Below are 12,672 nucleotides of genomic sequence, written 5' to 3' on the forward strand. Positions count from 1 at the left end.
TGCCTTGTTGCCATTTATAGCATTTATCTTTCTTCTCATATATTGTGATTGTCTATGGGTGGGTAAGGTAATGATTTTCCATTTCCTGCAGACTATTAATTTTCATGCAGTTCAAGTTTTTGAACATGGGACTGCCTTCTTTTATTTGCTTGGCTGGTTTACTTGATTGGTGTAATCATATTCAGAAGTGAGCTCAGCCAAGCAGATGTTTAGGTAATTATTCCACTGCAGTGGCTTATCAAAGGAGATGACATACCTTAGTACAAGCAAGGAAAATGAACCCATTCCCCATTCACTGGATGGTAAATCACTACCATTATTGGAGTGCAGTTGACCTTTTGCAGCCATTGGCCCAACTGCTAGTGCACCTGTTGCACCAATGACGGCTAACTATTGGATTACGGTGAAGTAAAGTCCTCATTACATGTTTGCTCATTGTGACTTTAGGCCTCATATAGTATCTATGTCTTAGAAATGGGGGGGCATAATATCAAGGACTGGCGTTAAAATTATTGCTGTTTTATCGGCAGGAAACTGATGCTAAAACGACGATAATGGGCTTGATAATACGCCCTTGTTAATTCCCGTAGAAGCCCATGTTAACATCAGAACATGGGCTTCCATGGGAATTAACTAGGGCATATTATCAAGCCCATTACCGCCATTTTATCGGCAGTTTCCTGCCGATAAAATGGCAATAATTTTAACACCGGTCCTTGATAATATGCCCGGGATTCAACACGCTGGGAACAGCACACACAGAACACAAACACACCAGGGACCAACACACACAGACCACAAACACACCAGGGACCAACACAGACAGACCACAAACACACCAGGGACCAACACACACAGACCACAAACACACCTGCGACCAACACACACAGACCACAAACACACCAGGGATTAAAACACACAGACCACAGACACACCAGAGACCAACACACACAGATATCTGTGTTTGTTGTAGTAAAAAACGCCAATAAAATGCCACTAAATTGCCGCTAAATTTCCATATTTGTGGCGCTAAATTTCCATTTTTGTGCCGCTAAATTTGCTAATCCAAGCCACTATATCCTGGGGGGTCTGATTGTCTTTTTTTTAAAAATATTTTTATTAGCACATGAAATCAGCAGCACTCAGTTACAGTTTTCATTCAATAATATGTCATTTACATCTCCATCTGCAGTGCATATGTCATAACTCCAAAATTACAATTTTCAGATTTTCTGTTATACTAACATTGAACGTTCCTCTTCTATGTATTCCCCCTCAACCCCCCCCCCCTCCCGCCCGGCACTCATCAGTCTCTCCAGTATTGTCAGCCGCACAATGTTTCTCCTCATCTCAAACTTATGTACAGTCGGTGTAACTTGTCGGTCCCCATGACCATTCGCTAGGGACATATATCTACTCCAACTTACATCTGGGATCTAGGGCTGGTGCCTTCCACGTTACTCTCCCTCGATACCCTTCACAATGGGCGCTACTTCTGTGCGCCTTTTAGGCCAAATGTGTCTCCATGCATGCTTCATATTCCGCTATTATTATGGTCCACTCAGGGGAGATCGGTATCTTTCGCAGCCCCCTACGCTCTTCTCTGTGCAACTCCTGCCCTTCAGCCTTCCCCCATCTCAGCACTTCACTACTCCAGGACTCTACGTCTGGCGGTCTCGCTGCCTTCCATCTCATGGCTATTAATCGTTTCGCCAGGAGCAGTGCTAAGTCTACGAATCTAGTGGACACACTGCGTTTCTTCTCCTTATGTCCCAAGCCCAGTATGCTATACAGCGGTGACTTGTAGGGTCTGTTCGGTGCTACTGTGCTTCGGATCTGCCGGATCGTGGTCCAGTAATACCCCAGTTTAGGGCAATCCCAGTACATGTGAAGGAGCCCTGCATCATCCTGCTGACATCTAGGGCAATTGTCCCCTGTCTCCGGGAACATTGCATGTATCCTGTGCGGGGTCAGGTAGGCTCTGTGCACTATCATAAGCTGAATGAACTTAAACTTGGGATTTCGTGATACTTTCTTTGGCTGTTTCAGAATCTTGTCCCATTCCTTATCACTGATATTTGTGCCCAGGTCCCCCATCCACCTGTCTCGTGTGTGTTGTAGTTGGACAGATCTACCAGCTCTGATACCCACCGACAGCCATTTTGTGAGGTGACTTCCCGACCCCATGAAATGTTGCATTGTGATAAGTGCGTTTGTGTCTGGCTCCACGCCGGCCGCAGCCCAATGGCTGGTGATGTAGTTCGAGACCTGTGCATGCAAAATGAACAGTGTCCTTGGCGTATGGTGCAAACAAGCAAAGGCCTCGTTCCCCAGTAGCCTGCCCTCCGAGAAGAAGTCTCCTATGTTCGATACCCCCGCGTCATGCCACGGCTGTAGCCTGCGCTCCGTCAATATCCCCGTCCCTAGTGGTATGCCCAGCAATGGTATCGTAGGTGCGTAGTTCGTGCGTTTGTTCGCGTAACCCACCGCCTTCTTCCAGCATTGGATCGCCAGCCTGAGTAGCGGGGGGGCCGAGGCCGGCACACGTGCCCTTGGGAGCATAAGACTATGTATCGCTCGCTTACCTCTGTCTAGCTCTGTCAAGTTTAGTTCTTGCAGATTACGGCATGCCAGCCAGAAAGCCAACCATTGCAGATGGCATGCATATCCATATTCGATCAGATCGGTACCCCCATACCACCTTTGTACGTTGGGAGTTGTAGTTTAGTTAGGCTAATGCGTCTCCTGCCCGACCCCCAGACTAATTTTGTTAGTAACGTATTCAAGGCTTTGTAGAAGGACATGGGTATCATCAACGAAAGGTTCGTAAAATAATACAACAGCCGCGGGAGCACCACCATTTTAGTGATCGCCACTCTACCCGCCACTGACAGGGGTAAAGTGATCCAAAACTTCACCTGTGATCTCAGGGATGCTAAGGCTTTTCCCAAATTAACATCCAGCATGGCTGTCCCTTCTCTAAATGGGGGTCTGATTGTCTCTTTTGAGGCTGGAAGTGTCAGAGTCCAGAAAACCAGGATGCATCTGAGATCTTGTTCCAGACCCATCATTGAAGATTTGGAGATTGTGTTTCTGCGGTGATGTGGAATAGGTTTCTGAAGTTGATGAAGGTGTAGCCGTACCAGGTGATCAGTGTTAGTTTGTTTCCTGTGATGTTCCTGAAGCTGGAAATGGGGTACGCTAGGTGTCCGGCGGCATGTGTAGGTCTTCCACTTACTGGATGAGTCTGAGATGGACTGATCATTGAGGAGGTTATTCGTGTTGGGATCGGTGATGTCAAAATGGCAGGAGGCACCAGGAGAACACTCTTTTAGTGATCTGAGGGAGATGCCACTGGGGTTCATGAATATTTGTAAATTAGTTTAATATTTTTGTCGAAATGGTACAGTCTGAGGAGTAGGTATGATTGTATATATCCAATGGACTATAAGCTATGCAAAACTAATAGATATGCATTCTACCAGTGGAACTGAAACCAAGTTATTTTTGCTCTTTATATCTGCTGTCTGGAAATAACTTTCAACTTACTGAATACTAACGTCACTCTATGTGAAGGGTCCAGAGACCTGGTAGGTGTTGTATGGTTACTGCTTAATAAGTCAGTGTGTACCAAAATTATGTAAGAAAGAAAAATTTCTTTCTAGAGTCCCCTCACTCACCGGGGTTGCCCCACGGTGACATGCTTCATCATTGGGGCCATCCCAGTTCTCTACGAAAAGGGGCGTGCTGCGACAAGGCGACTACGCTGGAGCACTGGTTTTGTGAGATGACTATGTGTGGTGCAAGTGTGGTGATGGTGGAGTGGGTGTGAAATTAAAAATACCGTGCTAGTGGGCCTCAACAATTTATTTTGCTCCTAGTGTGGTATAAGAATTAAAAAGGGGTAACACTGTGTTCTAACTTTTACTGAGCTAGATCAGTGTTATGGTCAACATGTTTCAAGCTCCCCCAAGCTTTTCTTCAGGACCATACAGGGTCCAACAAGTTGCAACAGGTAGTACCGAGCTGGTCTGCCGATAGGAAGTAAGTTTTATACGGCGCTAGATTGCAAGGATACCAGCACTTTTAATGGGCAAACAGAGAAGGAGCCTTCTAATTCTAATCTTGAAACTCCTTTTTCAGCAATGTTTCCACGAGGCGTTCCTGCCCTTGCCTAAGACCATGGGGTGTAATCTAACACTCTTTTATGTAAATATAACTATCTGCCATGTTTCTATTTCGTGTGTAAATGTTGTGTGTCTTGTCAATAGTCACAGTAAGTCTAAATGTTTGTGTGTGAAACCACTAAACCACTTGATTCACAGTGATTTATTTTTCAACACCGTTTTGACAACCAGCACGCATCAGTATGATGCAAAGGGCACACCCACGCCCTAGATGGAGTGAGATGCATGTGAGTTGTTCCCCTTCTCTGAAGGGGTGCCCATCTTTTAACGAATGTTATTCTCTTTTACAGAATTCCAAGTAGAATACAAAACGTATGTACAGCAACACGCATGTTTTATTAACAACAACGGTTAATGTTGATAAGTAGTTTTTAGCAACACTTGTTTACATCTTTTTCATTTGAAAAACAGGAGTGGCAATACAGGGCTGGACCCTGTATGGTCCTGAAGAAAAGCTTGGGGGAGCTTGAAACATGTTGACCATAACACTGATCTAGCTCAGTAAAAGTTAGAACACAGTGTTACCCCTTTTTAATTCTTATACCACACTAGGAGCAAAATAAATTGTTGAGGCCCACTAGCACGGTATTTTTAATTTCACACCCACTCCACCATCACCACACTTGCACCACACATAGTCATCTCACAAAACCAGTGCTCCAGCGTAGTCGCCTTGTCGCAGCACGCCCCTTTTCGTAGAGAACTGGGATGGCCCCAATGATGAAGCATGTCACCGTGGGGCAACCCCGGTGAGTGAGGGGACTCTAGAAAGAAATTTTTCTTTCTTACATAATTTTGGTACACACTGACTTATTAAGCAGTAACCATACAACACCTACCAGGTCTCTGGACCCTTCACATAGGGTTCCTGTATTGCATATACTGACTGGAGGCCGACCTGGTTTGGTTTAACCTCCTTCTCTCCCTCCTTTTTGTCTATACTAACGTCACTCGTCATTTCTGATGGATTGCAAAGATTCAAGAAGACAGTTGAAGTTTCAGCCATTCTGTTTAGCCCTTGTGAGGGCCAGTGATATTGGAGTGATTGCAGGGGTCAATCAATCACATTGGGTTAATGCAAAATTTGCTTGAGCCAATATCCTTTGACGCCCATCTAATTGACATGCGTTAGCCCACAACAGCTTCTGTCCTGGCTTTGTAAAGGTTTGTTAATCTTGGAACAGTTTTTCAATTAAACATATACATCCTTTTGGCGCTAGAGAAATATTATTTTAAAATACAAGTACACTGAATTATTGCAAGAACTCATGAAATTTCACAAAAGATTTCTGATCATCTTGCAACTTTCTCAACTCTAGAATGAAGAATTATTTTGACTGGAGAAATCTGCATGTGGTTGTTCTTTTGAGAAACATATGTGGGAGAGTGCGACAATAATTAAATCTTAGTTTCTTGTCAACTACAAATTGGAGCAAAGGGCAGCTATGAAAAAGTGTTACAATTGGTTTGCTGGATACATCCTTTATAATCAAATATACTAAAATGCAATAGGATTCTTTGTTTAGGAAAGGGCTCTCACCAACCTGCTGCCCATATATTCCTGATATAGATGTCATACTTACAGCCTCATCCAATAGTTTCCCCGTGCTCTTTTTTCCTGGAGACTTTGTTGGGGATGGCGAAGGAGAGGGCGGAGGCACTGAAAGAGTTTCTTCTTGTTCTATCTCCTTCTCCAGTTTTATTAACCCAGGAGGTTCCACGCCATACCTTTAAAAAAGGAACATTATCAGTACATTTTAGTACAGATATAATACTTAAGTGTCATAGAAGAATGGGAAATTACATGTTATATAATGATACCTTAAAAAGGTGTCAAATGAAGGTTCAACCGGAAAATGATATAGGGCTATGTTCATGAAATCGGAACACTGCATTGCTTGGCATCAACACTTTATAAATGCACACTATTGATATAATGTGCAGATGAACTGTTTTGGTTACACCACAAACCAATGGTTTAAGGCTGAAATACAACATTGATCAAAGTGTGATAATTCCACCAAAAGAGCAATTAATTGCATTTAAATTGGATTTGTGTTGTACTCAAGCTGCCCAAAATAAGCTCACAGGCTGTTGCTTGGTTATAGCTTAATTTTTCACTTTCACTTTAGATTTCTGTGCTTCTATGACCCACACTTTCATCTCATGTATTTCGTTATTTGAGGGGTTTGTTGTGACTTCAGATCATTGTGAATCGCAGTGAATTGTGGCAGGAGGGCAGGTAGCAAATACATATTTTGGGAAGAGGGGACATTAACTAAATGCTGTGGAAAATAGGCGAGCATTCAGTTGTTTTCTGAACTTGACATAGTCATTCTTCAACAGAGAGGCATTGACCAACACATTAATTGTACCTTGTCATGCTAATCAACAGGAGTCCTTTGTTAGGAGTCCTGAAGGTTATGGGAAAAAGGTGAGGGTAAACAGGTTTATGTATTAATTGGGTGCAAACCCATGTAATACCTTTTGCACTTTTCAGTGGGTCTTGAAGCTTTATCTCTTTTTTGCTAGGAGCCATTAGAGGGATTTCAGGGCAACTGTTATATGCTCTCGTCCATTCAAACCAAATAACAGGTCTGCTGCACAGTTTTGGGCTTCTCGGAGCTTATAGATGGTGTTTTACAAAGAATAGTATAAAAGCTACTTCAGTAATCTGAATTTAGTAGGAATGACTCAAACACAGCTAATGTGAAGCCAGTTATATGGGCAAGTGGCCAGAGTTTAGATTAAGATATTTTGTTGTATGGTATCAAAGGCAGCCACATGCTTATCATGCAGTGAGGCCTTCATCATGTTCTTCAAGAAGTTCTTCTCTAATGTTAAAAAGGGTGTTCTCAGCTACAAGGCATGCTCTAAAAACCAGCTGTTGGACCTGGGCCTTTTTGTAGGGTAATCTACAAACTTTTTCCCTTCCTCCTGTATTTTTCTGACTTCATGTTTGCTGGTTTTAAGACTCTGGGCACTTTACCAATGCTGGCCAGTGCTAAAGTGCAAGTGTTCCCTATATAAAAAGTATTGGTGCTCTGTTTATCCGTAACTGGCATATTTGATTTACTATCAAGTCCTTAGTAAAGTGCACCAGGGGTGCCCTGGGCCTGTGAATCAAATGCTACATGTGGGCCTGCAGCACTAATTGTGCCACCCTCATGAGTAGCAACCATGTCTTAGACCTGCCAATGCAGTGTAGGTGTAAGCAATTTTAAACTGACATTTCGACCTGGCAAGTGCACCCACTTGTCAGCCAAAAACCTTTTCTTTGACTACATATATATCGTCCCATTGGCAGGGTACAGTATATTTAAAAGGTAGGACATGTACTGTTGGATTTTTACATGTCCTAATGGTGAAATACTGCTAATTTCACTTCTCACTATTGCAAGAACTATCTCTCCCATAGGGTAACATGTGGATAATCCTGAGATATTTGTTTAGTGTAACTTCCTATTAGAAGCAGATAGAGATTTGTAGTTTGAGGTCTCTGGATTCAAAATTTAAAGTACGACTTTTGGTGAAGTTGTTTTTTAAATGCTGTGTTTTAAAATGCCACTTTTCATATCGCCTTTCTTGTTCACCGGTCTAATTACTGCTCCCTTCCAATTTTTAGGAATTGTTTCAGAGTCCGAAATGACTAGAAACATATGCGAGAAAAATTCTGCCCCCCAATTCCGCTGGGACTTTAGTATTAATACTGGGAGATAAACCGGTCCTGCAGCGTGGGTTAGCTTCAATTTTAATATCGTATTTTTCACATTCGATACTAAGAAGTCTAGTTTTAGATCTTCAACTAACCCACTCCAATTCTGTGACTCGCCATCTTCTGTTCCCCAGCCCAGGCTATACAATTCCTGCAGATATTCCTCCCAAGCTGCCTCTTCCACCACGCAATTCATAGCCCCCCCCGGGTCTACTGCCACTGATCGTTTCAGCTTCCAAAACTGACGTATATCCTTTGTTTCAATTGTTTCTAGCAGATTACCCCAGCATCTTTCTTTATAAACTCTTTTCGCGATACAAATTACCATTTTATATTCTCTTCTCAGTTTGGTAAGATTAGCCGCTCTATCCTGATCATATTTTACCTTGAGCCTACGTGCTTCTCTTCTTATCTCCCTCGTCTTTTTTTAACAGTCTGCAGAAAAACATTTTACTTGCCTAACAGGAGCTTTTTGTTGACTCAATGAGTACTTTCCATCGTTTTTAAGTTCGACGGTGAGGCATTGTACCACCTGTTCTACTTTTTTCTACCTACCAATCCAGACACTGCCCTCTGTCGCTTCCCAAGACTATCTTCTTTTGTAGTATTGCCAGCCTCGCTACGTATTCATCTGTTAGCCTAGTTTTTTTTTTAAAACCTTTATTAGTTGCGTTCAACACAGAGTCATGACAGTGACAGCATTTACAATCCAAGAAAGCAATGACCATGGTACATTTAGTAGGAAAAAACAGCATCTTCTCAGGGGCTAGTACAATGTGAACACATTCCTCAACGTCCAGCAGTGGGAGGTCAATCAACAGGAGAACTCCTCCCCCACATCCAGTCAGGGGCGGTGGGAAGAGGGAGACCACCCCATCTTCGTGTTCAGGCGTGCTGGCATGCAAGCAAGGGAGTTACCACAGAACCCTCCGAACCCCGAGCGTCCCCGTCCCCACCAGTCAACCAGCTGTGTCACTATGTGCAGTAGTGTGTCACGTGTGCGTCGAGAGAGCGCAGCACCGCTCGGCATCTCAGCTAGTGTCCAGTGTAAAGGCAATCTGAATGCAGTATATCGAAAGCGGTGCATGACACTCACCGACCCAGATGTTGCAGACGTGCAAGCTCAGGCCCCAGTGTGTAGGTCTGTCTCCACCGTCCTGTTGTACCAAAGTGTTGGGAGGGTGAGGGGGTCTACCCCTTAAGCAGTATCTCATGACCCACAATTACCCCAGACCGCCCACCGACAGTCCATCAACAAGCGCGCCATCCCTACCCCAATCAAGGAGGTCCGAATAACCACCCATCGTGTGAGATGTAGTATGGCTAGTGTGGTGTAAAGCACTCATACGCTCACAGGCCCGGGACCGGCTCTTCATCCCCATAGGAGTCGCTGTGAGTCGCCTGAGACATCCAGTATACCTGTAAAGGGGACCAAAAGTCACTGGGTGCACAGCGGGCGGGTAACAATTCCGCGTAGACGCCATGCTGGTCCTGGCAGTACGTAAGGTCGTCCAGCCATTCCTTAAATTTTGGTGCCCTGCCCCTCCCCCATCTACAAGCAATCCTCCTCTTAGCGAGGAGCAGCGCGATATCGACAAATCTACGGTCCGACTTGGGTAAATTTCTGGTATATCCCAGCAGCATCACCACCGGTTCCAAAGGAAGAGGGCCAACGATCATTATTTGGAGCACAGCATGTACCTGCTCCCAGTATGCCTGTATTGCTCCACACTCCCAGGCCAAATGGAGGAAACCCGCGCCCTCCGCTCGGCATCTAGCACACCTATCGTCCTCTGAAAGGCGAAAGCGCAACTTCCTGACGGGAGTATAATAGTATCTCTGTACAAACTTGTAACGAATGATTTTCAATCGACAGCTGGAGGAGACTTTGGCCGTGACCGAGCAGCAATACCTCCACTGCTCATCAGTGAGCGCTATAGGTAGTTCAGAGTCCCAGTCAGCACGTGCCTTGGACAGAACCAGCGGGCGCTGCTCACGAACAGCAGCATACAGTTTGGACACCAAGTGCGTGCCATCCGATACGAGCAAGATATGCAATGGCAGTACCGTCCCTGGTTCCTCCGGAAAGCTAGGGAGAATGTCTTGCATTCCCTGACGGAGTCTAATATAATAAAACACCTCCATGGGTGTCGGGGGAGAAGTCCGGAATAACTGATCTTTGGTGCGGAACAGTCCATCCTGAAACAAGTCACCCCATGTATTAAGGTGTACGTGGTTGCACATGGAACGGAATCCGTTTTCCACCAAGAGCGATAGCTTCGTGTGGTACGCAAGGGGCATCGCCGGGTGAATAAAGCATAGGGGCACCCAGCAGTTTAGTTACTCTCTGCCACGCATCGATAGTACAGGTAACAGTGGTAGCAGGCGTCTCAACATCTCCAACTTGTCCCATCAGCATGCCCTTGAGCGGGAGTGGATGCACGATCCAATCCTCGGCAGCGACCTGTGGCATAAAGGGAGCGGGGTTAACCCAGTGATAACCGTGCTGAGCCTGAGCACTGAGGTAATACATTTCTAGATCGGGTACGTCAAAACCGCCCCTATCATATGGCTGCGTCAAGACCGCCCAACTAAGGCGCGGCTGCTTACCGCCCCAGAAAAGGCGAAGCAGCTCCGATCGAAGTCTTTTGAAAAAGTAGGTACCTGGATAATAGGGTATGTTCTGGAATAGGTATAAGAAACGTGGGAGGACGACCATTTTAATCAGGGATGCTCTACCTGCCATCGAAAGCGGGAGGGCCAACCAGCGGGTCACGTTATCAGTCAACCGTGAGATAGCCACCCCATAATTCAACCGGATGGTGTCGTCCCTACTGAGCGACACCTCAATGCCCAGGTATCTCAAGTCAGAGCTGCACCACTCCAAGGGGTAATCCAGCGGAAAGCGGGTAACTGAGGCCGTGAGGGGGAAGAATTGCGACTTCTTCCAATTAATGTGCACTCCGGATATGCCCCCAAATGCTACAAATTCTCTTAGAAGCGGGTTGAGGTGTTCTTGTGGGTGCCTAACATACAGAGTGACGTCATCCGCGTAGAGGGAAATTCCAATCTGTCACTGATTACAGTTAAAGGCGCTGGCCTTGTGCAACTGCCGAATCCTGCAAGCCAGTGGTTCTATTGCCAGGGCGAAGAGGAGGGGCGACAGTGGGCACCCCTGCCTAGTCCCCCTTGTGATCGGCATCTGTGCCGAGAGCACACCATTGACGACGACCCTAGCAACCGGTGAGGTATAGAGCAGCGTCACCCAAGCAATAAATATCCGGGGGAATCCCATCCTGCCCAAGATAGCCAACAGATAACCCCACTCCACCGAATTGAATGCCTTGGTGGCGTCCAGAAACACAGCAGCGACCGGCAAGTCGGGCGAAATGGTAGGTATAAGGAAGAACAGCGTACGGAGGTTATGGGATGTGGCCCGCCCTGGGACAAAGCCAGATTGATCCAGCAGCACCAGAGTATTCATAAGCAGGAACAGCCTAGTCGCCAGTACTTTTGCGAGAATCTTAGCGTCGCAATTTAGCAGCGACAGGGGTCTATAGGCATCGGTGTCCATCGGGTCCTTTCCTGGCTTCAGCAGCGAAGTGATCGCCACCTCTCTCATGGAACCCGGTAGTATCCCCACTTCTAGCGATTCCTCAAAGACTTCTTTCAGTACCGGTGCCATGACGTCAATGTAGCATTTATAGAATTCGGCCGGTAGGCCGTCCAGCCCGCAGCCTTGCCATTGCTGAGGGACATGATCGCTTCTCTAATCTCGTCCAGCTCGAAAGGGCATCCCAAGAACGCCCTGTCGCCATCGCTTAGCCATCAGAGTGCTATATCGTCTAGGAAGTTTCCGAACTCCACCTCACCCACCCGCTGTGTGGAGTATAGCCGTTTGTAGTGTTGCAGGAAGGTGTCCTGGATTCCTTTAGAATCCCGGTAGGTATGCCCTTCGTCATCAGAGATAGCTAAGATATGGGTGGCGAAGCGCTGGTGCCTCGTGAGTGCCGCAAGCACCTTTCCTGGCCGATCCCCCTCACAATAGCGCCTAGCCATCCAGTATTTGCCCCGGAATTTCACCTCCCTGGCCGCTTCCTCCTCGTAGGATGAGAGTTTGGCCCTGAATTGCACCGCTAGGTCAGGACTGGGATTTCCGACCATTTCGGCCTCCAGCGCCTTAAGCTCCGCTTCAAGTTCAGTCAGTGTGCGCACTATTTCCCGTAGTATACCGCAGCTTTTAGAGATCATGACTCCTCTCACCGTCACCTTAAAGGCTCCCCAAATAGTTTCGACCTTATCGACAGACCCCTTGTTCCTGGGGAAGAAGGCTTCTATCTCCTCACCAAGTTCTTGTTTAAAGACAGGGTCCAGCAGGGCCGAGGGGAAGAGCCGCCACGGCGGACGCACACGAGCATAACCAGGCAGTTCCAAAACGGTCAATACAGGACAATGGTCCGAGTAGGTACGAGGTAGATGTTTCACCCGAACAACCCCATCAGCCAGGCCCCGCGAGACAAAGCAGTAGTCGATCCGTGCCCATGAGCGCGCGTGTGCAGTGAAATGGGTACCTTCCCTAGCTGTTGGGTGCGAGTGCCTCCAGCTATCCACTAGTACTGCCTCCGTTAGTATGCCCTGGAGTGTGTCCCTGGCTTTTACGTTGTATTGTCCACTACCGTCCGATCTATCCGCCAAAGGATGTAGCGATAAGTAGAAGTCTCCCCCCCAGACAATGTGAGTGGCTTCAGTCTCCAATACATGAACCCACAG

The 12,672-nt window shown here is 46.3% G+C and overlaps 1 protein-coding gene across 3 annotated transcripts in view; it reads right to left on the bottom strand.

Moving 5' to 3' along the window:
• Positions 1–12,672, bottom strand: part of GAS2 (growth arrest specific 2) — a 779,771-nt gene that overhangs the window by 215,441 nt on the left and 551,658 nt on the right. For all 3 annotated transcript variants that reach the window (XM_086959885.1, XM_086959886.1, XM_086959887.1), the window contains exon 6: positions 5,771–5,915. In XM_086959885.1, coding sequence (XP_086816011.1) covers positions 5,771–5,915 — 145 coding nt within the window. The remainder of the gene's footprint in view (positions 1–5,770; positions 5,916–12,672) is intronic.

This window comes from Lissotriton vulgaris, chromosome 2_2 (genome assembly GCF_964263255.1).
Source record: "Lissotriton vulgaris chromosome 2_2, aLisVul1.2, whole genome shotgun sequence".
NCBI lineage: Eukaryota > Metazoa > Chordata > Amphibia > Caudata > Salamandridae > Lissotriton > Lissotriton vulgaris.